At 50.8% G+C, this 27,948-nt stretch overlaps 7 protein-coding genes across 7 annotated transcripts, besides 3 other annotated features; 2 read left to right on the forward strand and 5 right to left on the reverse strand.

Annotated features, from left to right (window-relative positions):
* Nucleotides 1–22,899: part of a sequence feature (contig 1.67 618..254221(-1)) that runs on past the window's edge.
* On the reverse strand, nt 329–1,970 carry ANIA_04092 (glycosyltransferase family 69 protein; the record flags this gene model as incomplete). The annotated part of the gene is made up of 1 exon (XM_656604.2): nt 329–1,970. The coding sequence occupies one exon, from the start codon at nt 1,968–1,970 to the stop codon at nt 411–413; it is 1,560 nt and encodes a 519-aa protein (XP_661696.1). The 3' UTR covers nt 329–410.
* ANIA_04091 (ABC transporter ATP-binding protein/permease) lies at nt 2,547–6,463 on the forward strand (the record flags this gene model as incomplete). The annotated part of the gene is made up of 10 exons (XM_656603.1): nt 2,547–2,667; nt 2,738–2,874; nt 3,088–3,101; nt 3,375–3,412; nt 3,801–4,174; nt 4,336–4,483; nt 4,557–4,726; nt 4,819–5,231; nt 5,401–5,704; nt 5,768–6,463. 10 exons carry the CDS (start codon nt 2,547–2,549, stop codon nt 6,461–6,463), a joined length of 2,415 nt encoding a protein of 804 aa, XP_661695.1.
* Nucleotides 7,519–7,946, forward strand: ANIA_04090 (splicing factor 3B subunit 5 family protein; the record flags this gene model as incomplete). The annotated part of the gene is made up of 2 exons (XM_656602.1): nt 7,519–7,761; nt 7,854–7,946. The coding sequence occupies 2 exons, from the start codon at nt 7,519–7,521 to the stop codon at nt 7,944–7,946; spliced, it is 336 nt and encodes a 111-aa protein (XP_661694.1).
* ANIA_04089 (uncharacterized protein) lies at nt 8,010–10,476 on the reverse strand. Its single transcript, XM_656601.2, has one exon. The coding sequence runs from the start codon at nt 10,413–10,415 to the stop codon at nt 8,370–8,372; it is 2,046 nt and encodes a 681-aa protein (XP_661693.1). The 5' UTR covers nt 10,416–10,476; the 3' UTR covers nt 8,010–8,369.
* Nucleotides 11,717–13,465, reverse strand: ANIA_04088 (uncharacterized protein; the record flags this gene model as incomplete). Its single annotated transcript, XM_050611329.1, has 1 exon — nt 11,717–13,465. Exon 1 carries the CDS (start codon nt 12,767–12,769, stop codon nt 11,717–11,719), a length of 1,053 nt encoding a protein of 350 aa, XP_050467365.1. The 5' UTR covers nt 12,770–13,465.
* Nucleotides 17,082–17,884, reverse strand: ANIA_10509 (uncharacterized protein). Its single transcript, XM_050611330.1, has one exon. The coding sequence runs from the start codon at nt 17,641–17,643 to the stop codon at nt 17,299–17,301; it is 345 nt and encodes a 114-aa protein (XP_050467366.1). The 5' UTR covers nt 17,644–17,884; the 3' UTR covers nt 17,082–17,298.
* Nucleotides 22,900–27,086: a sequence feature (contig 1.236 1..4187(1)).
* On the reverse strand, nt 25,940–26,362 carry ANIA_09533 (uncharacterized protein; the record flags this gene model as incomplete). The annotated part of the gene is made up of 1 exon (XM_863822.1): nt 25,940–26,362. One exon carries the CDS (start codon nt 26,360–26,362, stop codon nt 25,940–25,942), a length of 423 nt encoding a protein of 140 aa, XP_868915.1.
* Nucleotides 27,087–27,948: part of a sequence feature (contig 1.66 1..88283(-1)) that runs on past the window's edge.

The raw sequence follows: 27,948 nt of genomic DNA on the forward strand, positions 1-27,948 counted from the left end.
GCAATGACAGTATATTCAGAACGGTAACAGATAACCAGCGTTCCAACATGCCAGCCGGGTTTGACTTTTTGACTCTTTGTACGGGAGGAAAAGACCCCTTTTCGCAGACTAGCAAGTTGTATAGTTCGATGACCTTCTGAGCTGTGCGGACAGGTCAAGCTCCGCAATATATATTGCTTGAGGATGTCGCGGATCCGGAGCTTCCATTTCAGATTGCGGATGGAAACTACTTTCCCCGAGACGAATTCGGATCTTCAGATTGCATTGCGAAAAATTGCGACCAAGGAAGAAGGTGAAACAGACCTAAGTGATATAAGTAAATGTGATTGATCTTGCTGACCAAACCATATGCGAATATCTGGAGGCTCGCGCCTGTCTACCGGTCTCTGCGTACTATGCATTTTAGATATTTAGCTTGGGTACATGTCTTCGGTCGGAAGTGGTATCGTCTGCCATCCCTTTTTGCCCTCGCCCCGTGGAACGGCCACCTGAAGTCCAAGCCGTCCACAAAAAGCATCGTGTCTAGCGACTCGTTCGATAGTCTGGAGAGAACCTTCTCCATTTTCGTCAAATACAACGATAGTGTCCTGCACAATTTCCCCGGGAATCTCGTCCAGTCGGGCATTGAACCAAGGCAAGCCGACGAGGTGGTTGCCGATGGTGTGAATGGGAGTGTAGAGCTTCTCGAAGTGACGCGTAGTCCATAGCCACGACAGAGTGGTCGCATCGTATGAAACGCGTACAAAAGGATTCATGTATATACCAGTCTCGGCCTGAGGTTCGTCATCTTCACTACTGGTATGCAGTGGTTTCTGAATATCAGCGTGGATCAGACAGCATTCGGACCCATCCCAGAAAAGATCTTCATCTCGTAGGGCGCGGAAGCGAGCGGGGGTAACCTCCCCTGCTATATCGAAAATCGGCCCGGTGCTGTTTTGAAAGAACTGAGCATCGAACGCTGCCATTCCTCCCCAACAGCTGCGGACAGGTACCGCGTCTTTCCCAGCAAGGACGTCTCTCCGACTTCGGCCGTTGCCAGAGGTTGAGAACCATGGAAAGAAAGGCAGGCCCATGCTATAGCCTTCCAAGTCACGCGTGGCATATGTATCGTAGAATTTGAAAGGATTAATAAAATCCACAGCGCAAGCCGCACGGTACTGCGCTACCCCATTGTCATCAACGTTGGTAGAAAACAAGAGCTGCAGCGCGTCGACTGGATCAAAAGCTATGTCATTCAAGTATAGAAGTTTGTCAAACCGAGTGGTAGACTGGTCGAGTGGTCGAAGAGCGCGGTTGCGAGTCTCGGCCAAGTAGGTAATCCGCTTGACGCGCTTTTCTCCGCCCGGAATAGTAACTTTTAAAAGCTCATCGAGATCCAAGTGCTCATACACTATAGACTTATTGCATTCGACTCGCGCGTCTAGCTCCTTCAGAGCCGATTCCCCTTCCTCTCCGCTGTCATTTTCGTAGATGCTCAGGAAAACATTGTCACCTCCAAGGAGGTCGATGAGTTCAAGGACGCTGGACGCCCAGTGACCCCGTGCAAGGCTCCCATCCGGGTCGAGCAGGCTAGCTGCAATGAAGACCGTCTCATTGCGCGGATTCCCCCGCCCAGGATGGCTTGACTTCGATACCTGGTCGCGGAGTGATATGTAGTGAGACGGAGGTCGTGTATATGAGGGAAAGAATGTGGAAAAGAGAAGTCCAAGGACCAGAACGGCCGATAGAGCGACAACGACATAGTATGCCAGCCGGAATAGAACGCGACGGTAGGCGCGAGACTGAGTGAAAGCTGGGGCTAAAGGCCTATAGCCGCGGCCGTACCTAACCGACCTTACCAAAAGATACAACCGCTGCAAGACCCGTTCGAGCAGGGACTGCTCCTTTTCGGCCTCGTAGAGATTGTAGCTACCCTGGGATTCCAGAGAGAACCGCCGATCAGGGCTATAGCTGGGAGGGTGGGCAGACATGATGGCGGAAGATCATCCGTCGATGGTATACTATTCTTGTCATCTGGAGCAAGGATGGCGAAAAATGTATACCGGCAGTCAGAAGCGATCCATTGCAATGAGCGATGTTGAGAATTGAACCCAGAAGAGACCGAGCTCCGCAGTTCTTGGTGTTCTCTGCGCAGTGAGAGCCAGACGTTCCAGATCAGATTTGGTTAGTGCACCCGTTTGCCGATATCTGCCATTATAGGACTAGCGCCTTGGCTGCGATATCAAGCTCATATGGAACGCTCAGCTGCAATAGCATCAGAGACACGGCGCCGCATTGTCGATTGCTCATGAGGGTACATTGGTCCAGTCTCACAGCTGCTGATCAGTCTTGTGGAGGTAGGAACAGGGTAAATTGGGGGCGAAAATACCCTGTAAGGCAAAGGATGACTAGGTACTTGATTAGCTGGGACAGGCTTACGAATACCACGCCGTACGGCCTCGATACCGTACCTCAACAATACGTTGACATAGGCTTACCCAGTAAACGAGTTACCAGGCTGTACACAACCTCCTTTTACTGTACCATGAAGCCGAAATAACAGCAAGATGCAAGGCATCGTTGCCCTAGCTGTCAGTCTTACTCTAGGAGCCATGCCTTGTTTGACCTCCTTGAAGACGAAGAGGTCCTTTCCACCAGCACCCTTGTCTACTGCAACAGGTATGAGAAGTAAGTTTAGCCGGGCACCAGAGAAGAATAATTCCTTTTTCGGATTCGACTGACAGCGTCTGCTATACAGCTGAAAGGCTCCAGCGAACCCTCCGCATTTACCGACTACCAGACAGCCCTTCGCAACATCGACACCTCGCAATCCATGCTAACCAGACCGGATTCTCTGTTGGCGACGACTGTGTCGTCTACGCCAGTGACGGCTCGGTGAGCAGAAACTAGCGGCCAGAAGATCTATGGCATCGCAATGACCATCCTAGACAACTGCAGCCACCATAAGGAGAGCTATGCACAACAACAGTGGCGAGTGCCATGTTATGATCCACTATCGCGTTTCGAGAAATTCCTATGCTATATAGTAGCTCACTGTAGCTGGTCTGTATAAAATAACCGCAGTAACTTGTACTAAGATTACTTTAGGGCACAATGATACAGTACGTCACAATTACTCGCCCTCTGCAAGACATGAGTGAACAACTAGCTGAAGCTCCTAGCTAGCAGCTCCGTAATTTAAATCTTTTAATCATATATTATCAAGAGTAGTTTGAGAAGCTACTTTATCAGTTGCATGTAATTCATACCAGTTGCTGCCTGGCCGACGGCGCTACTTAGGGCACAGCCGCCTTAGTGAAATCAAACTAACACCCGAGATCGGAGGCTTACGCTATCCTAGCGAGGTAAATCGCATCCTTGACCCTGATGTATAGAAGTCTGCAGGTCCCGAAATTGATACTAGACTCTCAAAGTAGATTGGGCATCCGAACGTGGAAATCCAGTAGAGGTAGTGAGAGGATTGTTTAATGTAAGCCTACCATTCCTCGTAATGAGCCTCGTCGTTAAAAGTACCAACAGGGGATTGTAGTTTTGCGATGTTATTTCTTACGTCTACCAGTTATTCTTATTTCGGAAGTCTATGCCTCAAACAGCTTAGGTACTGCTACTGCAGCTACTTCTTTTTGCGGAATGTTACGTATCCTCAAGCATCCTCATCATGGACTGATTCTTGTTAAACCAGTCCCAGAGCTCAGCACCCGGTAAATCATCTGTAGGCCCACGTCCCCGAACAGCCCCATGCGCTCGGCAGTGTGTTTGACAAATTTCCAACGGCTTGGTGGGTACCCAACGGGAGACAGATTCACAAGAAGACAAGATGCAGCGTGTTCAAGCAGCCGCGAAACTCGCCTTTGCACATGACTTTATCCAGAACCTGCCGCAAGGATACCTCACGCGGATCGGAGAACGAGGCAGCCTGCTCTCGGGCGGCCAGAAACAGCGGATTGCCGTGGCCCGCAGTATGATCTCGGAGCCCAAGGTTTTACTCCTTGACGAAGCGACTAGTGCGCTCGACCCGCATGCCGAAGGAATTGTTCAGCAGGCTCTCGACAGCGCCTCAGCGAACCGGACGACCGTTATCATTGCGCACAAACTCGCGACCATGCGCAATGCGGATAAGATTGTGGTCATGTCCGAGGGCAAAATCGCGAAACAGGGACAGCATGAGGAGTTGGTAGTTAGAGCGGCGTCTATGCCTCGCTTGTTAAAGCTCAAGACCTCACGCCGGCTAATGTCGAAGGAAATGGCAACTTGGGAGAGACAAGCACGTCCGACGAGGATTCGGAGGAGGGAAACATTCAATCTCTGCTCAGGCCGTGGACAACCGATGCGCAGGCGCAGCAGCTGGCGGCACTAAAGGACCAAGAAGACTACAAGTTATATGGAGAGACGGGAATCATTCATAATATATGGAAACTCCTGACAGGGACACCCGGACTATGGCTTTGGTTCGTCGTCACAACAGCCACATATATCGCAGGAGGTGAGTTTTCAACAGAGAAAGGCTTTCATAGTTAGCCCTAATTTCTCGCACTTGCTCACCAATGCTATCGCAGCTGCCGTCAACCCCAGGCAAATTCTTTTGTTAGGCAATATCCTGAGTGTCTTCGATTCTCCCAACTTCATTGCTCGTGGTAATTTCATTGTGCTGATGTTCTTCGTCATGTCGATTGGCATTCTCGTTATATACTTTGTGGTGGGCTGGTCTACGAATACTATCGCGCAGGTAAGAGCTGAACTTCATGTAACTTGAGGCGGTTGATGTCCAAGTTCCGTTTTGATCACATTGGCAAAGCTGACCCAAGCGCACCATTTTAGACCCTCAGCAGGAAGCTGCGTCGAGTGATCTTCCTGTCCTTTCTCCGTCAGGACCTCCAATTTTTCGATCAACCTGAGAACACTGTCGGCGCACTGATCAGCAGACTCGACTCTTACCCGCAGGCTATACTAGAACTGATGGGGTTCACTGTGGCCATCATCCTCATGTCGGCAATCAACATTGTCGCATCGAGCGTTCTCGTGATCGCCGTGTCCTGGAAACTAGGTTTAGTTGGTGTCTTTGCTGGGTTGCCACCTATGATGGTAGGAGGCCTCGCGCGTGCCAGAATTGAGGCGAAAATGGACGAGGAGGTAGGGCAGAGGATGTCGGCAAGTGCATCGGTGGCTTCAGAGACAGCCCTGGCCATCCGTACTATGTCATCGCTTGTACTCGAAAACACGGCATTAAAGATGTATGTTCACGAGCTTGATATGGCAATCTCGCAGACGAGCCGGGCCATGTTCCACATGATGTGATTCTCGCTCACGCAATCCGTCGAGTATTTTGTGCTAGCGCTAGGTTTTTGGTTAGTTTTGCCTCCTATATTAAGGGGCGTCATGTTGATCGATTCCCACGAACAGATGGGGATCAAAGCTGATCAATGACGGCGAAATCAGCTTGTATCAATTTATCGTTTCATTCATGGTCGTTTACTTCTCCGGTCAAGCCACCGCGCTGGCCTTCAGTTCGCCAGCAGTGAGTCTAGCCAAGCGCGATTTGGTTTATAGGGATCATTGGCAGGTTCTCTCACCTGGATTCACCAAGGCAAACCAAGCTGCCAACTACTACTTCTGGCTTGACATGATCGACGGGACAGTCCGTGGAACTGACGACAACCGCAACGAGGGCCCTAAGGACGGATGCCGCTCTATTGACTTCGAAGACGTGCGCTCTGCTCTGATTTTTCGGATTGAACCATGTCCGGCCCACTAACACTACATAATCCAGATCCGACGCGGCGCCTTTATAGCCCTCGTTGGCGCATTGGGCTGCGGAAAAAGTACCATGATTTTCGCTTCTCGAGCGCTTCTACGACCCGACAAGCGGCTCCATAGATATAAACACGTCAACGCCGCTGCCAACCCTAAACCCGCCTATCGCAGACAATTATCACTAGTGCAACAGGAACCAACTCTCTTCTTGGGTACTATCCGCGAGAACATTTTGCAGGGCATACCAGACTTCGGCCTCAACGCATCAAGAACAGAAACTGGATCAAACTCGGACTGGGCAATAGAAGAAGCATGCCGTGCCGCCAACGTATGGGACTTCATGTCCTCGCTCCCTGAGGGCCTCGACACGCCTTGCGGGAGCGGCACCAGTATCCAGCTCTCCGGCGGTCAGCGGCAGCGAATTGCAATCGCGCGCGCCCTAATACGCAAACCGAACGTGCTTCTTCTCGACGAGGCGACGAGCGCGCTGGACACGGAGTCCGAGAAGCTGGTGCAGGGTGCGCTAACTGAGGCAGCAGCGGAGCAGAATAGGATTACGGTTGCGGTGGCGCATTGGCTTTCGACGGTCCGTGATGCGGACTGTATCTTTGTCTTTCATGCGGGTAGAATTGTGGAGTTTGGGTCGCATAGCGAGCTGCTTAGCCGGGGTGGAATGTATGCTGCGATGTGCGAGGCCAGAAGCTGGATGTGAATGGCACTGTGTCAGCATGATTCAGCGAGAGCGGGAGTCGAGGTTGCTGATGAAGTTGTTGGGTGCGCTCAATGTGTCGCGACCAGCGCCAACAATGCTTGAGAGATTATACAATGTATTTATATAGAGCAATAGACTGGGTTCGATCTGTGAGGCGAGTATTGGATTGGTGGGGGCGCATGAGAACCATAAAAAAAGGGGAAAAGACTTTGTAGAGAGGAGAGAGGAGAGAGTGTTCTTGAAAACATTGCTTTTGGTGGAATTGTACATTCTACACCTGTACGCCTTCTATATGTGAAGGCTATAAACTCGTAGGGTATCATTTTGCTACCTGCCCCTGCTAATAATTGGACGTTATATTTTCCTGATGGTTTGTGGTAAAATTTTCGATTGACCACGCTTGCTCGCTAGCAAGGTTTAGACACTGATATGAAAGGCTCCCTCTTCAGAAGCTGACTGTAAGTTCCCAGATTTCTGTCGCCTGCTACTGTATTGCCAATTCCAGATATTTAGCACTACTTTGACCCTTTGCGTTGCGTTCATTTTGCAGCCTCTCTAACTCTCGGCTTGCGAGGCCATGACCTCCAAGTTCTCTTCATAGCAACCGAGGAGAGTGAGTGCAATCGAACTTTCTCTTCATATCATCCTCCCCATTATATATACCATGTAAATCAACTTGATCCTCATCCAAATCCGTCATCTCTCCTCCTGCGGAGTGGACGAGTGGCAAAAGTTGCGAGTGTTTTAGGTCAGATGCTGAACAAGAAAGTTGAGTCTTTGGTACATGGTGCTTAACAGTATATACTGCACTACAAGCTACTCCTCCTCTATATACCAATAGGAGCACACGGAACCCTTAGCCCAGTCGTTGCTATAAGCTACTTGACCGTGTACTTATACGTAGTAGAAGTCACGTGTCATCCTTATCAGTGCAAGGTGGACCGCAGACACTTCCCTTTCTATTCTCATTCCCTTTCCCTCCGCACGTCGACGCTACCTTATCATAAAATCGGTGTTCCTTCGTCAGGACATAAAGCTACCCAAACGTATCCAAAATGGCCGACAAGCTGCGCACCCTTCAAAATCTCGAAGCGCAACAAGCGCGCTACATTGGCACTGGACATGCCGACACAACCAAGCACGAGTTTCTGAACAACATCGTGCGCGATAGCTATGCCAGCTATATCGGGCACCCACCGCTGCTAGGGTACATGGCGCTGGGAATGGGCGAGAGCCGCGAAAAGGTGCGTGCTATGATGGTCGAGAAGATGGTCAGGGGGGTTGGGGCTCCGCCGGAGGTTAGTATTTCCTTTTTCTTCTCCTCTTCCTCTTTTGTTCGGGAGGATTCGCGGATCTTGATGGGGCTGACGCTGTGAACTGTAGACGCAAGAGTAGCGCTCTGCGACGTGAAACGAAGGGTTTTGATATCCGGCAGGACACTTTCCCGCCCGATGAGAAGCGATATGGTCGGTTCAATCAATGAGACTAAACGAGGTGTTAACGCGGTTGAATGCGCGTATGATTTGCCATAAGAGAGAGGCGAAGACTCGGCCGACTTGATGCCCCTGGTCTGAAATCGGCGCGGGCAGGGTTTGGAGCGACTGCTTCGATTCGATTACAGTGATAGTCGCTATGATCCACGGTACAATTGTGTGAGACGTCGGATATGCTACAACACGTGGAACGGACAGTATCTGGGGCCGTAAGGGGTCTATTGTGGTAAGAGATGATATGAGGCATGCACGTTACGCGGCGTCTATGGCGTTATTCTACGGGCATATTTTGGACGGACAAAATATCGGTAGATAAACCTCCCAGAGGTTCTGAGTTCGTTCCTATCATTATAATAATATACAGCATGTATGCTCAATTCAACCCTGACCATATACATATTTTGCGCATTTCATTACTTTGTATTCCCATCTATCGCTGCCGCATTTCCCTGCCTCGCCAATTTCGTGTTCTCCGCCTGCAACGCCTTGATAAGGCTAAGCCACTGCTTCCGCTCACCCTTCAATCTCTCGCACTCTTTCTTCAGGTGCTCAACCTCCCTCTTCAAAACTTCTGTCTCGTCGCGCGATCGTGCCTTATCCTCCTTCTCCGCTTCTTTCCGATGCCTCGCCTCAATCTTAGCCGCCTCTTTGATCTGGTGCCGCTCAATCTTGGAAAGGCGACGGACGAGCTTGGCTTCTTCCCGGAAGAGGCCGGAGGCGACTTTATGCATCTGTGGCGTATCGGATGCGGGGGCCGGCGTGCCAGAGCGGCTACGGTTTTTGGTGGCGCTGCTGCTTGATGTGCTGTCGGAGGTGAGTTTGTTGGTGCTGCTGTTGGGACTTATTGGACTGCCAGGCTTGTCTACTGAGGCCCGCGCAGATGTTGTCTCTTTCTTGACTTCTTGCTCATCTGGGGCACGCAGGCCGAGAGCGTGGATGTCTGATCGGACGAGCTGGATCTGGGCCTCGACGCTGCGTTTCTCCTGGGCCAGTTTGGCGAGTTGCCGCTCATGCGAGGAGAGCTTGCCCTTGCGATTTCGCTGAAGTATTTCGGCTGCGGAGATGTCGAGCATGTCGCCGGGGGTTGTTTCTTCTGCGCGGAGGGAGGAGGTGATGGATGCTTGCGAGAGGCCGTCGTCGTGGTCATGGGCGTCTTCGTGTTTTGCTTGTTGAGGTTCAGGAGTATGTTCGTTGATTATGTTCGATTTCGAACTTGGCGTCGCATGGCTCGATGATGACTGCCGTGACTGCGTAGGTATGTAATCTAAGACAGCTTGTGGCGCGTAGCGCTCCAGACCGGCGTTGAGAAGATGACCCACGCTCGCGATGAGGCCGTGATGCTCTTCCTGCTCGTACTCAGAGCTCAAACTGCTATCACTGTCTGATGAATCACCAACAGCCGCACTCGCAGCTGTCCCATCCACCTGGCTGGTCTTAGATCCAGCAGGGCTTTGTGCCTGCTCCCGCGCTTTTGTAGCGGCCTCGGGATCCTGACTCGCCCACTCTAGGAACTTGGCTGCATCTGTGCAAATGCTTTTCGGAGTTCCCTTCTCGACCATCCACCGCGGGATCGTACCCCCGGGGTTACTTCTCGTCACCATGGTCCACTCGACAGGGTTAGTCTCAGATTCAGCATCTGTCTCAGAACCATCCTTGTCCATCAAAATCTCTCTGATCATCTCAACCGACTCATACTGTCCACGAATATATTCGTCTCCCTCGGGTGCATCCGGATGCTCGACAGGCTTCGAAACCATCATCCAACTGCGGCCTTCTCTCTCCTCCTTTTGTATCACATCCCCATCGTCCCTCTTATACTCCACAAACCCCTTATCCCACGTAACGATCATAACCACGAAATCTCGGCTTGTCGTCGGTTTCGGAAACGACGCACTTACATGGTAAACATTCACCTTCCCAACAAGCTCCTCCCCATCCTCATCCTTGACCTCAATCGTTTCAAGCCCCCGCTGCGCACCAATTCCCCGAACCGCCATGTCAGGTGCCTGCCCCTTCTGGACACGTTCCTGGTTCGTTCTCAATGTCTCTGCCATCTCGCTCGACAGTTTCTTCTCCCACACACTGTATGGTAGACCCTTGTGTACGCTGCGCCGACCAAACCAGTGCCCTTGGCCGTCTGTGCCGGATAGCTTATAAACCGGTATCCCGAGAGGATTGTCTTTGTTGGGCGTTGGTTTGACGATCGGTTTGCTCCATTGCTTTTGGTTGGCGAGGGTGGACTCATTCTTTGTGCCAAGGCGTGCAGGTGAGGGCTTTAATTTAATGTCGTTGAGGGTGCTTATTGTGTCAGAGGGCGGGGGCTCAGGGACGGAGTCAGTGATCAGACGGGCTTTGGCTCGAAGGTCAATGATGTATTCTCGGAGCGAAGATTGGTCGCTAGGGATAGCATCCCAGGTTGTTGCGTTTAGGGATAGGAGTGAGTCTTGGAGGGATGCCATCGCAGCATGTGGAGGTGCAGGTCAGAGGAGGTCGTCGTGTTAAAGTTGTAGGTGAAGGGTAGATGGCGGTTATTTTTTTGTCAACTATTCGGCTGCTGATGCTAGATGAATGAGATAGAAAATAGAAAGCCCATTGATAAAGCTGATCTCAATGCTGAGCGAGCTATCGCTGTAGCCTAGGGAACTGACGTCATTTGGTCTGGCCCTGTTTCCGTTGTTCTAATCTATCCGCAGAAAGACATACAGACTACGCAGTATCTGTTTAGGTGACAATTTGCTTTATGTATCTTGAATTAGACTCCAAACTAAATACAAGCTGAAGCTGCATAAAAATCGATGAGAAAAGAATGTATCGTGGGCACAGCCCTCCAGCATCTGATTCCCGTCACCTATACCCTCACCCGGAGGGATAAATGGCGAGCATCCAGGTAATCACCCAGCCTGGACAGTAGGAGATGACCCTACTAGGCAGCTGACAGTTGATGGGCAAACAGTAAGAGGTATATTGATCAATAGGAAACCGATTGAGTCACAGACTCGAAGTCTTAGCCCTGCTCGTGGTCTGCCACAGGCAGATCTGAGACTAATGACCGAAATACCTCTTACCTGACCAAGCCAACCTGTCAGTTGCAAATCTGCATCCATACCCATACCCGATGGGATGTATCGCAGCACCACGTTGCATCTGCTCCAACCCGCATTCGGATTCCAGTCTCATACCTGTACCAGAAGAAGCAGACGTTCAGCAGTAAGACAACAGTTGGCTCTCAGAACCAGTGCTGTCAAGCCCGCTGATAATGGACGAAATGAAACCAACGAGTGTGATAAACGTTTCTCATCCAAGTCATATCCCTAGCCGCGAGGCTCACCAGTCTTCATGACATATATGTGGGATGGGAAAATACAAAAAAAGACACAGATAGCCGACCCGCCGCTGCTGCTCGATGCAAAGAGATGGGGGGAAAAAAAGAAGAAAAAGAAAAACGCTCAGGCTTGCTGGAATCAAAACAAAAGCAAATGACAGAAAAATTATGTTCTGGGTTCAGAATGCAAAGCGAAGTGGAGTATCATCGGGTTGAAATCAAATCATGGAAAACGCCGCACTGATGCCGATTATTCTGTGGTCTGGTTTCGTGGGGACCATGTCCCTGTTGTTCTCGTGTTATGATCTCGGATTCGGGTGGTGCTGAAGGTATGCTAATGACCAGTCGTGGCTTTGTCGATAAGAACCCTGGAATCTAATCCAGAGACACGCGAGGTCAGGGAGACGTCAACATCAAGTGTCTAGGACTTGAATCCATTTACATTGTCGTGCCGTACGGCAACGCAAGATCCTGATAGCGGTCGCCCCACCCAAAGCCCGTCATGTTCGCCGCTGTGCTGCAGGGCTGAACGAGCATACTCGGCAGTGGGAGCGCTGCCAGCGCGGCCGATGTGGCTGCGGCGCTGTAGTACTGCAGGGTATTGTAAGGCGATGTGGTATAGGCTTGACTATAGGCCGATGTCGTAGGAGCCGTGGAGACCATCTGCATGTCAGACATACCATTCAGCCCAGTCCACATACTCGAGTTTGCATCCGCAGTTGTAACAGGTGCTGGGCTGGATGGCAGTACTTTCCATGAGTCCATTGATACCGGCTGTTGCATCGAGTCATGCCACCAGGTCTCGGGTCCTGTCGAGCTGGGAAGCAACGGTGTAGAACGAAGGACATCAACTACGCGAGGAGGCGGCGGGAGCAGGGGGACGAACAGAGCAAAGATCGCGCTCTTCGCATCCTCACTCCTACCACCAAGCAGCTCTCCCGCGCCATCTTCCTCTAGCCCCTCAAGAGCTTGAGCGCTGGTGCGGTAAACAAACTTGTTGGCTGCCTGGATAAATTCCTCCTGCAGCTTCTTCAGCTGATTGTCCTTCTCAGCCCAGTCCCATGTATTAGCGGCGGCGTCAATCGAGTAGACCTCCTTGTGATGTTCGACAAGCGCCTCGATCGTCTCTGGCGTGAGTTTGAACGCGACCTCGTTCTGAGATACCATATCAACATGTACCACGTATGCTTCAATATGAATCATCTGGTAGTTGAATATGGCCTCTACGAGAGGGTTCTCGTCCTTGCGCAGATCGGACTCCGGAGCTTTGGGCAGCATCATCGAGCAGAGATTCCAGATGGCGTTCGCCGACGAAAGAGTCTCGGTCAGACACCTCGTATGCTGCGCGACGTTATTCAAAGGTCGCTTCACCCGGTTTACTCGTTTCAAGGCGGCCGTGAGCCAGGGCTCGATCCGAGAATTCAGCACCACGTTAGGCGACGACCGCGGCGCAAAAGCAGCGGCCGATGATGGCAGTAAGACGGTCGGCATTATTCCTGTTGATATGATGGCCAAGAAGGAATGAAAAAGTAGCAGTTGGTCAATAGCATAGAACGTTCATCAAGCGGCAGTCGCCCACAGCGATCTTGTCTTCCGGGGTGATCTCCACAACCACAGTGGTTTCGGTGGTTTCCTAGATATCTCTCTTCCAGAGGCTCAGAGTCGATCAAACCGGAACAGTGGAAGGGTGTCTGGATTAGGATGTGGGCGAGCGTGCGCGAGACGGAATCGTATAAAACAAAGAATAGTTGGAGTAGAAAAGAACGAAGCGTATGAAGGAAAGAAAAAGGCCAGACGGCCGAAAAAGGAGGGAAGAAGAGAAAAAGCCGATGATGGGAGAAGAGAAGAAGTAGCGAAGCGAGACGAGCAGACGAAGAAGAGTAAGGCAGACGGGAGGGGCAATGCCAATTCACACACTCTGCACTCAGCAGTTGAGCCAAACAAACCTGCGCTGACAGTAGTAATAGGTAATAATCGGACTCGAAAACGAGGATTGATTAGGTCAGAAAATAAAAAACCGGTCTTCAACTATATTTTATTATTTATGATGTCTTTTTATCTTCAACCCAACCTGGTGCATATAGATCCATGCTTTTAAGTGAGGATCCGGCGACTTTCGTGCAAGCAGTGGGAATCCGATCGTATGGGACAGGTCAAGGGTCGGCCGCAAACCGGACTCGCCGTACCATCTCAGCTGCGCTTTTTCTGCTGAGTCGAGCGTTGGAACTTAGCAGATGCAGATGCAGGTGTCCAGAAAGGTCATCGCGGTGGAGACATCGTATTGAGATTACGTCTTTTACATCCTTACTTACATACATGGCGGTGTCTATCTATAAAACACCATGGCCACAGGTCAAGAAGGTTCGACCAGAGCGTCTAGATCGCTGGGCTTGTGCGGGACTGATTCGGGGGATCCGGATAGAACTTGGAACCTTGGAACCGTACTCTGTTTACAAAGTGAGAGTGTCACTGTCACTGTCACAGCCTAGGACTTGAATGGCCTGCTTTGACCTCCAGTAAAAAGTCCATTGTGAATGCAGAGTAACCTGACAACCTTCAGTTGTGAAACAGGAATGATGATGTCGACGGGCAAATCTTCAACTGAGTCGTGACGGCTAAGCCCCGTTTGGTCCACTTGGTCAGACTCGTGGTTGTGGAGGACGGCAGATACATCCATCCATCTGGGCATTTTTTTTTCCTTTTTAGTATAGACCACATAGTGCTGCATGATCTATACCTGGGTGGCTCATACAAGGAGTACTCCGTATGTTTCACCACTACTGGGTATGGAAAATTGATGAGCCAAAGGCGCAGAATTGATGGAGTCGAATATGTGCTTCTCTCACCCCACTACATCGTGGAAGATCATCCGATGTTAAAAAAGTTCTTGAGCTCGCTAACGCCTTTTGGAATAGACCATCAACCGCTCGATCTTATTGATGGCCTTTCCCGATTTGCCACCACTGTGGAGCGGTATTCAGCTGGTAGTGTTCTTGACAACAGTGCGCTTGTGGCTGAGTTTTAAACAGCAGGCTCTCATTCCGAGGTACTCCCGGTTATCTATTGCAGCCATTATTGTACTGCATCAAGCAAGATCCATGACTTGCTGGTCCGGTATTCGCTCATCGGATCGTCGCGAACGCAGCGGGCGGTTGATCCGGCTACACTTGCTGTATAGATTGTGTCCAAAATCCCATCCGAGCCCGTTCCATGGTTCACCTTCTGACCCCTCGCACAACAAAACTTGAACACAATAGGAATGTGCGCATCGGCCAGAACCAAAGAAATGGGAGGAGAGCGGAGATGTAACTGACTGCACGAAGAACTCGGACTCGATAAACTCAAGGCTCCATATTCAGAAATTGGAGCGCTGCTGGACGAGTCCCAGGGCACTAATCAGATGTCTCCCGCAGCACAAAGAATCCGGATTTGTGTATGCGTCCGGCTTGTGCGAGCTTCGGCGCTCCAGAGTATTGTAAGATACCGCCATATATCTGGATTGTCTGCCAACGAAACCCTCGTGTAGCTCTCTCCTAGACTGACTGGTCGAGATAAGATGCACGCGTGTCTAGATGGGGATACTCCTTTCTCCTGAAACGTCTGAGTAAGGTCGACCCTGGTAAGCGAAACTGGTCAGGGCAGAGATGATGAGTCCTAGGGGAGAAGTAAGACGATTCCAGGGAAACCGGAGAAAAGGGTAAAGGACCCACGGTCTCCATTATTCTCTTGAGCTAAACGGGTTTGAAAGGCGACAAGAAGCCGCTTCTAGCATCTTATTCGCTGCCGTCAAAAGGAGCCGGCTTGCACGCTACATCCGACATCCCTGCTATGGTCAACCATTGGTCTAAGCCATGTTCATGGTCATCTCCAGCTTTTCTGGAACAGGAATCTCCGTTGAAGGCTGGACGCACTTCGTAATTTTGTCACTACCGATGCTGGGGCGTTACGTCGAGTAAGCACCAGCGAGCTGCAGGGTAGAGTCTCAAAACTGTAAACATAAAAAGGGTGAAGGCCTCTGAGAGGCCTTTGCCATCTCTGATCAACATCCGTACGTTTTCGGCGTTGCCATGGATCGCTTTTTACGCACGTCGCAGCTCGCCTTCTCCAGGATGCGCGTGCAATCAGAGGTCCGCGGAGGGGCTTCATGGTATCATTGGAAAGGATTCCCCTCTTCTCCAGATAATCGGCCTCGTGATCTGTGAAAGCCAACGCGGGAGCCCTAGTCATAGGTAGAGGCTACAGAGGACTGATGGCGAACACCGCGACTGCCTGAAGTTGAACGTGGCCAAGGTCAGTCAACCGGATAGGACAATAATAGGTCATGAGAAGACTTGCTTTCCCGGCGCTGCCCGCAGCTCAACGAGCACAGCACGGGTAGGCAGAAGGGCTGAGTGCCGCAGCATGAGGTCAGATGGAGCGATTTCCAAAGTGATGCCGAAGTTGTATCAGCACGCGCCCAAGCCGCAGTCGCTTGGATCGATACAGTACAATGCAGTTTGTGGGCCTGTGGGGAGCCTCTGAGTCACGAGGAGGATATGCAAAGCACTTGCAGTCGGCGGACCACAGACGGGACGACGGGACGAGCGAGCGATATTTTCCAGTCTCTTCTCCCAATCTTGATTGGGCTTGACCGTTAATACAATGCATTGCTCAGTCGTTCGACTTCTGAGGATCTAGCGACGTCCCTGCACTGTGCCATTGCCGCTGACAGGAGGAGAGACATCGGACTCGGCGACGGCGAGGGATGGCGGTATCAATGGCGGCAGCGATGGTGGTACTGCGCCTCGGTAATGTACTGTATTGTAGGAGCCTACACTGCCAATGCACAGCCACATTTGTGGGCAGTGAGGCGAAGTTTCAGTTTTCTGCAGAGTGCATACTGCAGACAGCACGGCAAAGAACGGTTGTGTGGGGCGGGAAAGTCTTAAGAAAAACTAGAAAAGTAATCTATTTTGCACGCATTCAAGTTACATTGCGTCATTCATTACCTAGGCAAAAATGTTGTAGATGTCCAAAATTGCGAACAACCAAAAGTCAGACAGGTAGGTACCTACAGACCAGGTACTGCAGACTCTTACATTCAGGCGGACTGGCCACACGTGGCGCTTTGCTGCAGATTCAAACACCAATTTCCGGCTATGTTCAGAACATTGAAGAGAACTCCAGAGCTCTACCGACGGGAAGCAGGCGGCTTGATGATGATCGTCCGTGCGTTGTGTTCTGAATGCTGATATCGAGCATTCCAAGGCTTCCATGTCTCTCGTACAACTTGTTATTGACGCCCGGAATCCTGCCTCCCTTTGGGCGCCAGTAACACCCGTCCCCCAGTGCAACTAACCAGGCGGTAAATTTCCTAGAGTTGCACGTTACTGGATGACTCGACTTCAAGAACGATTCAAGTCAAAAGACGGCCTCTGGACTGAGTAAGTTCTCGTATCTTTCCTTTCTTAACCGCTCGCATTCTGGTGTTTTGGCTATCTGTGGTCGAGTCGCTGAGTAGCACCACAACAGAAAGCCAATACGTGTGCTGATACCCTTTTCTTGGAACGCTGATCGCTACATATGTCTCAGACGGCGCCACTACCCTAGATGCGACTGGTGACGAGAGAGTAAGCACCGTCACACCATGCGTGCTCCCGGGACATCTGAGTCCCACTTCAAGTCAATATTAATATCGCCGAGGAACCGTGCGACCACACCTCCGGTTTGATGGTGGCGCCTTCACGCGCTAGTCGTGCTGACAGTGCATACAGATTCAGTCACCTGCTCGGCTAGCCGCTTTGGGCTTTCACAGCTGGGTCTGGACTCTGTTGGGGATATCGCATTTGGGCCCGGTGCTTCGCTGACCACCCCCCTGGTCATTGCCTATATGAGGAGCTTGCGGCCGGCCGGGCATAGAGTCGTCCCGCGATCTTTCGACTGATCAGTTTGCGCACAAACCCTTGCTGTCCGCGCGTGTACAAGGTACGGAAGACCAGGGGTGAAGGGTTCCGGCAAGCCTCGACCAGAGCGATCATCCCTTACTCGGCTCTTTTTCCAATTCCTGACATAGCGGCCTGGCGGAATTGCGAATACCGGTTCCCGTGGCAATGAACCGACAAACCTAGATTTTGCGGGTGTCGTATCTCTGATTTAAGAGGGTCTAAGTGCCCTGTCATTGCGTGTCTGTGGAGATTCTGGACCCGTCTGCGGTTCGTGCAAAGGGTCTTAGCTTTCAGTTTTCCAACCTTATTGGCACTCATCAGCGTCATATCTATATAGGGTTCTGAAGACTGGGCAATATCACACCTTGGATAGCTACCAGAAGTACCAGTCTGGATAGAGCCATTCCTGGCTGCAACTGTTGCAAACTTGCATCTTGACATTTCGATAGAGTTGCATACGCTTACTCGATGATTTTGCGTACCGAAGGCAGCCTAACCGTATTTGCAGTCTATACATGGCGAATCCCGGCGTGCATAGTGGCACTGGTCTTGGGTCGTGTCTGATATACTACGTATCATTTGGTGGAGGGTTGAAACTGTCCGCGACAATGACATCAAGATCTATAAAATCGCGCTCCGCGTTAAAGTACGATGCGAGCATTCGTCGGAACTCCGTGCTTTCGTCATCCTACCACTGCCGGCGAGACTCTGTACCTGGTGCCTATATGCCTATACCTATTCCTCATGTCTCTGCACCTCTTACATAAGTATCCTAGGCAAGAAGCCGTCTTGTTAACTTGGCCGTGTACTAGCAGTAAGGCATGCAACGTCGCTTAGCCACAACCAAGCCTATATGTCGGATGTCTATATATATTTGTTTTTCCGGGTTGTTTGCTCAACGGGCAGCATGCTTTATACAACTACGGTTTGGCCCTGAAAAGCTGTTGGTCCTGGCAAGAACACAGCTTGTATGGTGGTAATCAATGTTGTCTCGGTAGCCGCATCCACAGTGCCTGTCTCCATCTCGATACGTCACTGAGTAGGTAATACCGTATGTCTTCAGAGAAGCAGACAGCTAATTGATTGATCGACTGCAGCTGATAACTACCCAACCTCTGTCTGCTGCGAGATTAGATTGACAAGGCTCTTGATGCTCGGTGTTGACATTAGAAGGTCGTGCAGGTACTATTATATGTGATTTCAGCTAGACACTTAGTACTTAGCTGATTGCTTCGGGGGAGGTAGATCTATACTCGAACACCAGATATCAGGGAAACCATTCTTGCAGCTCCCTGCAACCCCAACTTGATTTTCCTGGACTGAGTTATTTGCCATAAGCAATCTCAGAGGCTTTCTGCAAGAAGCTGGGCTCAAAGTCTCATGGCTTCTGGTCTCGCAGGCAAAAACCATGGGGTATCGAGAGCGCATTCAGCGTCTACACCGTCGAACGAGTATTTTGGACGAAGGGCGATAGTCTAGCCCTGTATTACCGTTCCTCGTGTGTCACTGTTCGTTACTGATATCCTGACTCTCCTGCTTTGACGCGCGGAGCAGCTTCCTGGTATCATATGCCAGTTGATACGTTTGCTCAGTGTGCTATAAACAGTCACTGTCCCGAACTAAAGCACCTTCCGGGATTTTTGTCCTTCCTCCCAATAACCTTTCTGTAATTAGACCGTTATCTGGTATCAAGCTGCGGTAGACACTGCCTTTTAGACTGGGACTGGGGGGTCAGCGGTGTCATCGAAATGGCGAGACATCATGCAGGCGTTGAGCTGGAATCCACGAATGACTGTGGGTAACGTAGACACGCAAATAAACATGGGGAAACTAGGTTAGGGAAGAAGGGGTAGGACAATATATATGCGGAAGGGTCGATGGGGCATGGACTGATGGCAACGCAGGTCCTCCACTGGCAATAATATGAGTAGGAGACCTGGTTTATTTGGATGCCTAAGTCAATTGATAAGTTCATGTCCTGTTTTCCGAGTTTCAGGGCGGGCCCTGTAGTAGAATATAGCGTGTTATCGGAGGATGCCTTAAATGCCTGACGCTTCCTAGAAGTATACGGAGCACACGCGTCTAAGCAAGTATCTCAGTCCTCTCGGCTGTGGAGTAGGCTGATTAGGGTGAAATTATCCAGCAGGCTCTGCTTCCCTTTCTTCGACCACGAGCGTGTCAGGCTGTTGGATGGTCTAATGAACACCCATGTTCGCCTCAGCGGTGTTAAGGAGCTGCTGATTGCTTCAAATGTCGCCAAATGGACTTCTGTGGTTTAAACGGGTGTTCTAAGTGAGGGTACTATAAATCCGCCGAGGTCCCGGAACGCGTTGGAGGCACCCCTGGTGGTATGAGTTATTCAACGGACGCATGCGTTGGAAATCCCAACTCACAGGGCCTTCAAAAAGGTCAGTACCTATCGAGACAGCTTCGATAGGGGCTCAATATGCAGTCAACATACATGTCTCAGCACTGCCATTCTGATCCAAATCTCCCTGAAGTATCCTTTCTCACGACCTAATCTCCAGCCACGTAGCATGACAGAGTACGCTGACAGGGAAGAAATGATAGACAGCTGTCGTGGACCTGCTCGCGGGGTGTCCCTTTATTGCATGCTAGCCCGATCATTACGTTCGGGACAGTATTCCCCTCAGCCGACAGTGCTCTGACTAGACGAGGTATAGCAGCCGCTTTGCTGTCCGCGTCATTGGTATGCAGATACAAACGGCATAGAGTATTCATGGCACTGGAAGCGAGATGATGATCTGCTGATTAGAAGTGCGGGTGTCAAATCTTCCATGATGTTTTAGTACCAGAAATACCTGAAGATTGTGAGGTAGCCTCCTACTCTCACCTCATGTTCGAGCTGCTCAAAGAAAAAAAAAGGGCATATGCCTGAGGTCGGCCGGAAATAAACGCATCCGACCTGACATTCTTGGATAGGACGAAGCAAATTGCATATTTCAGGTATGTTGTCGAAAACTTGGAAGTATGCTTACGCACGCCAGGTCGCTAGAGAAATCAGCGTAGAAGAGACAAGATGACTGCGTGTTTATTATTATCAGTCAAGAGGATGGGCATGCCGACTACCTACGTACAGCCCTCGGAGCACTCGCACCCGGCAGCAGATCAGGAATCGATCCATGCTTCAATCACATGAGATCTTTAGCTTCGTGGCTCTTTGCTGCTCCTTTCAGAGCCCGACTGTGTGTTTCTTATTACGTAGAAGGCTTGTATAGACAGGGTCCTGTTCTCGACCGGTCACCACCAAGGTGACCAGGCCCCGATGCTGTTCCATCACATGACCTAGTACCTGAACCAAGTTGAAGACTTCCAAGGTTCTTTCCCCTACTCCTCAACCATCAACCAGCATCCATGAGTCCAGTCCTACTAGGACCACCAATGAGAAGGCCAGTTTTTCCAGCTTTAATTTCGATCTGTTCTGACAACGCCTCTCGGCATGTCGAGCTCGACCTCCGCATTAATGTCCTTCTCCTCGGCTTATTGAGGCGTCTTGTGAGTCCCCAGACTGGGGAGTTCCACCGCAACCCACACCTCCGCATGGCCTCCAAATCTTGGCATATATCATCTCGAAGAAAATGCTGGCATAGGCTCGTTCATCCTCGGCAGTTTTGGCCTTAGTACTAATTATTTCTATGTCAAGGACTCTAGGTTTTGATTGATTGAATCAGCCAAGGAGAGACTATTGGCAAAATCGGCTGGCTATGAGATCATAATGCTAAGCAATTGCTTAAACCATGCTATGTTCGACGTTATTAGTCTCATTTCCCCGCTTCCTCCCCTTATTGGTGCTCCCTCAAATCTCAGGTTATAGGCTTGCAAGGATGCTGCGCAACTGTTGGCGTGCGGTGAACCTCGGTGAAATGTCCAAGCAATGTGGTGGGCGCCTCCCGGCTTATGCACAGACAAGATATCTAGGAACCTCTGCGCTAACCTTCCCTTTGGCATAGAGGATTGTCTGCTGCGGGTGAGGCCCTAAATAATGATGATATTAATGTGTGTCAAGTTTGCCAACCCGAGACTGCTTGGGGTGATGGTAGGAATTCTCCATGTTCCCCCAAGTTTGCGGCCTTTTCCGCTCGTTGTCTTCGAGATTTGCTCTCTGGGGTGTTGGGGGCGGGTCACGTTTTTAGCGAGGGAGAAGATCACCTCGCATTTCGGCATCGTACCCCAATCGCCGACTTCTTCGGCTTCTCCAATGGGGCAAAAACAAGAGTTTTTGTGGGGCGCTTGCCAAGATCTAACCAATACCGAATATCACAATTGCCGATCGCAAACTAGTGTGAGTACGACCAGCAATTGCCAGTGGTTGACGGGCAATGCGCGAGCCGTTGGCATTTTGCCAGAAGCAACACAAAAGCTTCCGGCGAAGAGGAAAGTTTCGATGAACGTTTGCTACTTACATGGGGGATACCCTTGTTTACTTTCACATGCAGCCGAAAAGCGTGCCTTCGGTGGTTCGAGCTCGACAGCTGAAGTTGCTTAACATTGTGGAGCAACTAAAAACTAATTTGTGAGACACCTGGTGGTCCCACCGAGGCTTCAAGCCTTCACAACCTACGATTGTTGACCCCATTCTATTGTTCGATACAACGCGAGATATCACAAGCTCAAGAATGCTACCTTGTCAGTCAACGCACAAATTTGTGGCCAGAGACAAGCTTCCTATTACCTCACCGTGTGTCTCCGATATGTTGCCGACTCCGAAGAACGTAGCCGAAGCCATAGAGCCAACAACAGTCACGCTGAAAGCAAAAATTTCAGAGTAGGGGTAATGCTTCCACTGCCAATGATCACAGTACTTTTACGCATTGATAAACTAAGCGTATAGTGGGTTCCATAGCTGGAACATCAAGCTGTGAAGTGTTGGGCTCGGTGGCTCAGGGCTCGGGCGAGGAGCTGCCAATCCTTCCCTTTTGTTGGTAGCGTCCAAACTAGAGCACAGGGGCCAGGCGCTTTCAGTCGGGATTCGGGATCCCGCTAAATATGCAGCTTTCCAGGCACCCTGCCAAACGGTACTACTCGCAATGATTGCCTAATCTACGTTTGGCAATGTCAAAATTAGCGAAGCAGCGGAAGAGACCCTGTCTCTAAAGCATCAAAGTTGATATCGTGCAAGCGATTTTGGGCTAATAATGGAGGCTTATCTCAATCAGCCTTTCCTGCTAATCTATAGCCTATACTCGACGATCGTCATCCCGTACCTTGCCTGACTGGGTAATAGTCGCGCACCCCCGGACCCATGGTGGCCGTCTAGATCGGTGGAAGATCCTAATAACCGCGTGCTAAAGAGGAATGAGCCCCGTTAGGCCAGTTGGGCGTCGACTCCATCAAGCGTCGACGTAGTCCGGAGACGGAACTAAGCACGCAAAACGGATTGGGGGCTCGAAACAGGGAATTATCGACAAGGAAAATTGTGAGATTGGCAGGATATCACCTCACTTTGCGGGGAATGCCATCCTAGACCTACTCCGGAGTCTCCAGTAAGCGGACAGTCGATAGTCAGGGGACTCAGAGCAAGCGGGGACATTTGGGCTCTAAAAGCCCCAATTCGGATTTGCAGTATAAAGGACAGCTTCCTCTTCGCCCCCTGTCCTGAGTTTGATTTTTCCCGCTGTCAACTGCTTGCAATCCCCTGTGAAGTGTGGACGGAGAGTAAGAATGCGTTTCTCAACAATTCTCTCGGCATTCGTGCTATCGAGTGCGGCGCTGGCAAAGCCGCCCCTCAAGTCTCCCCATCCTCGCAGGAAAGCATTCAGCCGAAGGAGCAGAGTGTTGCACAGGTACCAACAGGATCTGCGCCAGAGCCCACGACGACTGTGGCATCTGAGCCGACTGCAAGCAGCCAGGTTGAGCAGCAGGAGAATACCAATGCAGATGAACCGCAGACAACGACACGTGCCCCAGCTGCCACGGCAAGCCAGGAGAGCACTGATGAGCAAGGGAGCGGCTTAGACGGTGTCTTGTCCTCCGTTCTTCCTTCCTCGAGCGCCAGTGATGCTGATGAGGCTGCTGCCCCCTCTGACGGCACCGCTCCTGCTCCCGAAACTTCAGCTTCAACAAGTACAGCAACCGAACAGCCGACGACCACCAGCAGTCCTAAAAGCACGGCGACTTCTACTTCCTCGGGAGACGATGATAACATATTGGAAGGCCTCATTCCGGATGGGACGACTGGAAACCCGATCAAAGATTTCGGGAATCTTCTTTCGGGCATCACCGGCCTACTCTCGCCCACATTGATCAAGGATATTGAATCTTTCTTTCATCACGTCGCCTACTTGCTTGATGACAAGACAACCGAACAGGCCAAGTCTCTGATTGACCTTGCTTCTGGCCTGCTGACCAAGAACCTGATCAACAAGCTCGAGACCCTTCTTGACAGCGCAAGCGAACTATTGACGCCGGAGATGGTTAAGGAGCTTAAGCAACTGCTCAACAATGTCATTCCTTTGTTGACGCCGGATCTATTCAAGCAAATCTCTGCGCTGTTGGAGCACGGCAACGATCTTCTGACAGCCGAATTTGTTAAGGAGGTCAACGCGCTGATTGTAAACGCCAACAAGTTGTTGACACCCGAGACCGTGAAGGAGCTCCGATCATTGCTCGAGGCTGCTGGCCCTCTCTTGACTCCCGACTTGGTGCACGAACTCAGCACCCTAGTTAAGAACGCTATAGACCTGCTGAGCGCGGACTTCGTGAAGAACACTAAGGGATTGATCAATACAGTCTCACCAGTGATCACGAAGGACTTCCTTGCCGAGGTTGGTGGCTTGGTGGGCAACGCCGGCGACCTCTTGACGCCAGAATTCGTGAACGACACCCAGGGATTAATTGAGGCCGTCGGTCCTCTACTCAGCCCATCACTGTTCAAGCAGATTAGCGGACTCTTGGGCAACGCCGGCGACCTGCTGACACCAGATTTCGTCAAAGAGACCCGCAGCCTCATTGGTGCCGTCGCCCCTGTCCTTACTCCTAATGTCCTTAAGGAGGTCGCCACTTTGCTAGGCAACGCGAACGACCTCCTTACTAAGGACTTCGTGGACGACACTCAAGGCCTCATTGGAGCGGTCGCGCCTGTTATCACGCCCGAGCTTCTCAAAGAAGTCGGCAGCTTGCTGAACAACGCCAACGACCTCCTAACAACCGACTTCGTCAAGGACACTCGTGGCCTGATTTCCGAAATCGGTCCCATTGTTGAGGACGGCGCCATTAGCAGCCTGCTCACCAACGCCAACAACCTCCTCACGCCCAAGTTCGTCAACGAGACGTCCGGATTGATCAACGATATCTCGCCGGTCATTACACCCGATCTCCTCGCCGAAGTTGGCGACGTCTTGGATAACGCCAACAAGCTGCTCACTGAGAAGTTTGTCCAGGAAACTCAGAACTTGATCAACAACGTTGGCCCCGCCATCACCCCTAGCCTCCTTCACAATGTGTCCTTCTTGGTTGGAAACGCCACAGGTCTTTTGACGCCTACCTTCGTCAATGAGACAAAGAACCTGATTGACGAGGTTGGGCCTGTTATCACGCCCGAACTTCTTGCCCAGGTCGGCGGTCTGCTTAGCAATGCCAATGACCTGTTGTCCAGGAAGTTTGTCAACGAGACGCAGACTTTGATCGAGGACGTTTCGGAGGTAAGAATTAACCCTTGAACAGTCCCTGGATGTCCAGAAAAACATTTGCTAACATGCGTTTCCCTTCTAGTTGCTTCCTGCTTTGGTTCAGATCCTGGGTAACCTTTGAATCGGTTGAATTTTTTTGTTTCTTCTGTTAGGCCATGAATAATGGGCGATGACTTTCATTTACATGTGTATATGGATACATTTTTCCGACGTGATGAATATGTCAAGATTTATGCGTCATAATAATAATGATTTGAATTCCACCTCCTGACTCGGTTCGTTCCATATTGGAGACTTACTGTCACCACGGCGTGCTTGCACATATATTGCGTAAAAGCGTCACAAACAGCACGTTTGCACCCAGCTGACTCGTAGCTTGTGATATTGTCCATATAAATCGGATTTGAATTCAGGCACCGCACGCCGTTCACCGGAGCCCGCAATTTGGCACAATGATACAGAGATGGGCTGAGCGTCGGATCAGAGTTCAGCTTCGGCCGCCTTGCTACACCAGGGTGATTAGCGTACAGCGTACCGGTCACATAGACTTTGAGTACAAAGTTTGCTACAATGTTCATGACACCACTGAACCAAGCGTAGCTGTCGCGCTCTGCATGTTTGGAAAAGCCGTCACTCAGCACTCGCTAGCGCGCAATATTGAAGCAAGCATAGAGGATCAGATATCGATGTTTTGTGGCATCAATATTGGTCTATCTCCCCGCTGAGTACGGAAGGAACCGGGGGATAATATGCATCGGACGGTCTTTTCCTATATTGACGTTTCGTAATCGAAATCTCCGGAGTATCCTTGGTGTGAAGCACCATTGAAATCGTCCAAAGGAGTTGCTCTTACGCGGCACTTCATCGTCCAGCAGTGCGTTCCTGCGAGTATCGATTTCCAGGAGAGCCGAGTCACTCCGATATCCCAAGCCGGAAGCTAACAGGATCGCCATCGCCAAGATGCAGACATGGTCTCCCATAACAAGCACTATAAGCGGTCTCGCCAGTATCGCAGCTTCCTGTAAGATGCCATTGGACGCCCCTGGAAGCGATTTTTTGCCATATTCCAAGCAAGAGAAGAACTCCGATTAAGGAGCAGCAAGCGCTGGCCCCTTCCCATCCTGAAACTTCTCTAAAACCTTCAACTCCGTATTCCTCTCCTTGATCTTCTTATCCATAGCCCTCTGCACCTCCTCGCGCTTCTTCTCCGCATCGTCTAGTTTCTGTCTCAACTCGCGCGCAGCCTGTTCCTGGGCCTGCAGCGCAGCATCTGGTGTTGGAAAGTCCTTCCGCAGTTGGTCGATCTCGGATCTCACGCGCTTGTCATCTGCGTCAATCGGTGCACAGGTTACCGGGTTGTACCGGTGTGGTTGGTGAGGTGAGCTGGGAACGCGGATGTCCGGGAGGAGCTCGTGGATTGGGGTTGTGCGGATGGGAGAGTCTAGCGGAACAAGGCCGGTGTCGGCGGAAGAAGCCGACTCAGCAGGAGGGGAAAGAGGTAGCTGGTCCATGTCTTTGGCGGTTGTGCCTCTTGTTGAATTATATCTGGACTATTGAGCTTTCAACTTGCCCGGGAAATTTAGCGATTACGAAGCTAGATACTGTCACGTGAGCGTTATCGTACTTGCGGGGATCCATCTTTGTACGAGATACCATGAAGGCCGCGTGCATCACACAAAGCAAACCCAACTAGATGCCTGGATTTTTACGGCTTGATTCGTTGTGTAGTCTCTTTATTGAGGCTTGACAAGGATGCAGGCATTCGGTATGCTCTGCTCTCTGGAATTAGCCGCAATCACTTTCCCCCTGCAATGACCTCATTGTTTGGCGCGACTAACCTGTACATGCGCAGTCCCAAAAAACAGAAGGGCAAGTCTTTCTACCTGCTTAGGTCTGAGATATGATAACCGTTTTCATAGCCTAGGTTTGAGTTGATCCTTCGAGTGAGCCTCACCACCTCCCGATCGTGGCCTATCCAACACTGACTATTTCTGTAATCAGATCATCGACCTCAACAATATCCCTCTCGTTAGCGGCACAGCTTACATTAAATGGCGACTGCCCTCGGCAAATGCGAACGATCATCATGGAGTAACCGATAAAGCCCTTATCCTCGACCACAAAGCGTCCTGGAATTACGAAAAGGTCCTGCAAGTTAGGATCACTATTGATCGCGACCAGACGCTCCACGAATGCGAAATTCAGTTCGATGTGGTACAGGAATTCTTATCCGGAGTCCACACAGAGAAAAATCTGCTTGGAAGGGTGAAACTTAACCTCGCCGAATATGTAGACAAAAGCGACGACGACCAGGGCATTATCCGACGGTACTTGTTGCAAGATAGCAAGGTAAATAGCACGCTAAAGATTGGGATAGCACTGCAACAGGTGGAAGGAGATAGGAACTTTACAACGTGCGTCAATCGACTGCCCCGCTCGTTTCGGCGCTGTTACTGATGTTATACAGTCCGCCTTTGAGATCTGCAATGGCTTTCGGCGGCATTGCGGGAGTTGTGGCTTCGGAGCAAGCTGAGGGTGATGACTCGGGCCAGATACCCTTGATGAACACTCAAAGCAGGGAGGTTGCTGATTTGCAAGAAATGTATCGACGGACCCTGGCGGCTTCTTGGACTTCTCGCGCGGACGACATACCTGCGGATAAATTGATTGAAGGCTTATTTTCTGGAAGTTATGGTCGACCTGACCAACATGATCTTGACCCAGGGCAGGCAGCTGAGGGTCATCATGATAGGCGTTCAATTAGCGGCGCAGCCGCCGCTGGGCAGAGCGGGTCACGCAACCTTCTGTCTCCGACGTTTGAACGGCGCACTAAGAGTTCGAGTCGACACTCCAACGGAAGCAAAGCGCTGGACTTCTCCCCAACAATCGAGCACGGCAAGAGTGGAAGTATCGAACGGCAGCTCTATGACAATGTCAAGGGGAAGAGTTGGAGAAGTCGTAATACAGAGCATGAGCTGTCAGAGTTTGATGTCCGTGAGGACTTGCGAAGCTGGGAGGTTAATCCTAAGCAATAAATTTTTACCAGTTACTGACCATACTACCATGAAAAATGTCTTATTTCTCGAGTCTTGGGCCT

The sequence above is a fragment of the Aspergillus nidulans genome, chromosome II (genome assembly GCF_000011425.1).
Source record: "Aspergillus nidulans FGSC A4 chromosome II".
In the NCBI taxonomy this organism is placed as follows: Eukaryota; Fungi; Ascomycota; class Eurotiomycetes; order Eurotiales; family Aspergillaceae; genus Aspergillus; species Aspergillus nidulans.

Excerpts from the sequence above, each read along its gene's own strand:
- ANIA_04089 (XM_656601.2), bottom strand. The coding sequence starts at position 10,415 with ATGGCATCCCTCCAAGACTCACTCCTATCCCTAAACGCAACAACCTGG.
- ANIA_10509 (XM_050611330.1), bottom strand. The coding sequence starts at position 17,643 with ATGTCAAGATGCAAGTTTGCAACAGTTGCAGCCAGGAATGGCTCTATC.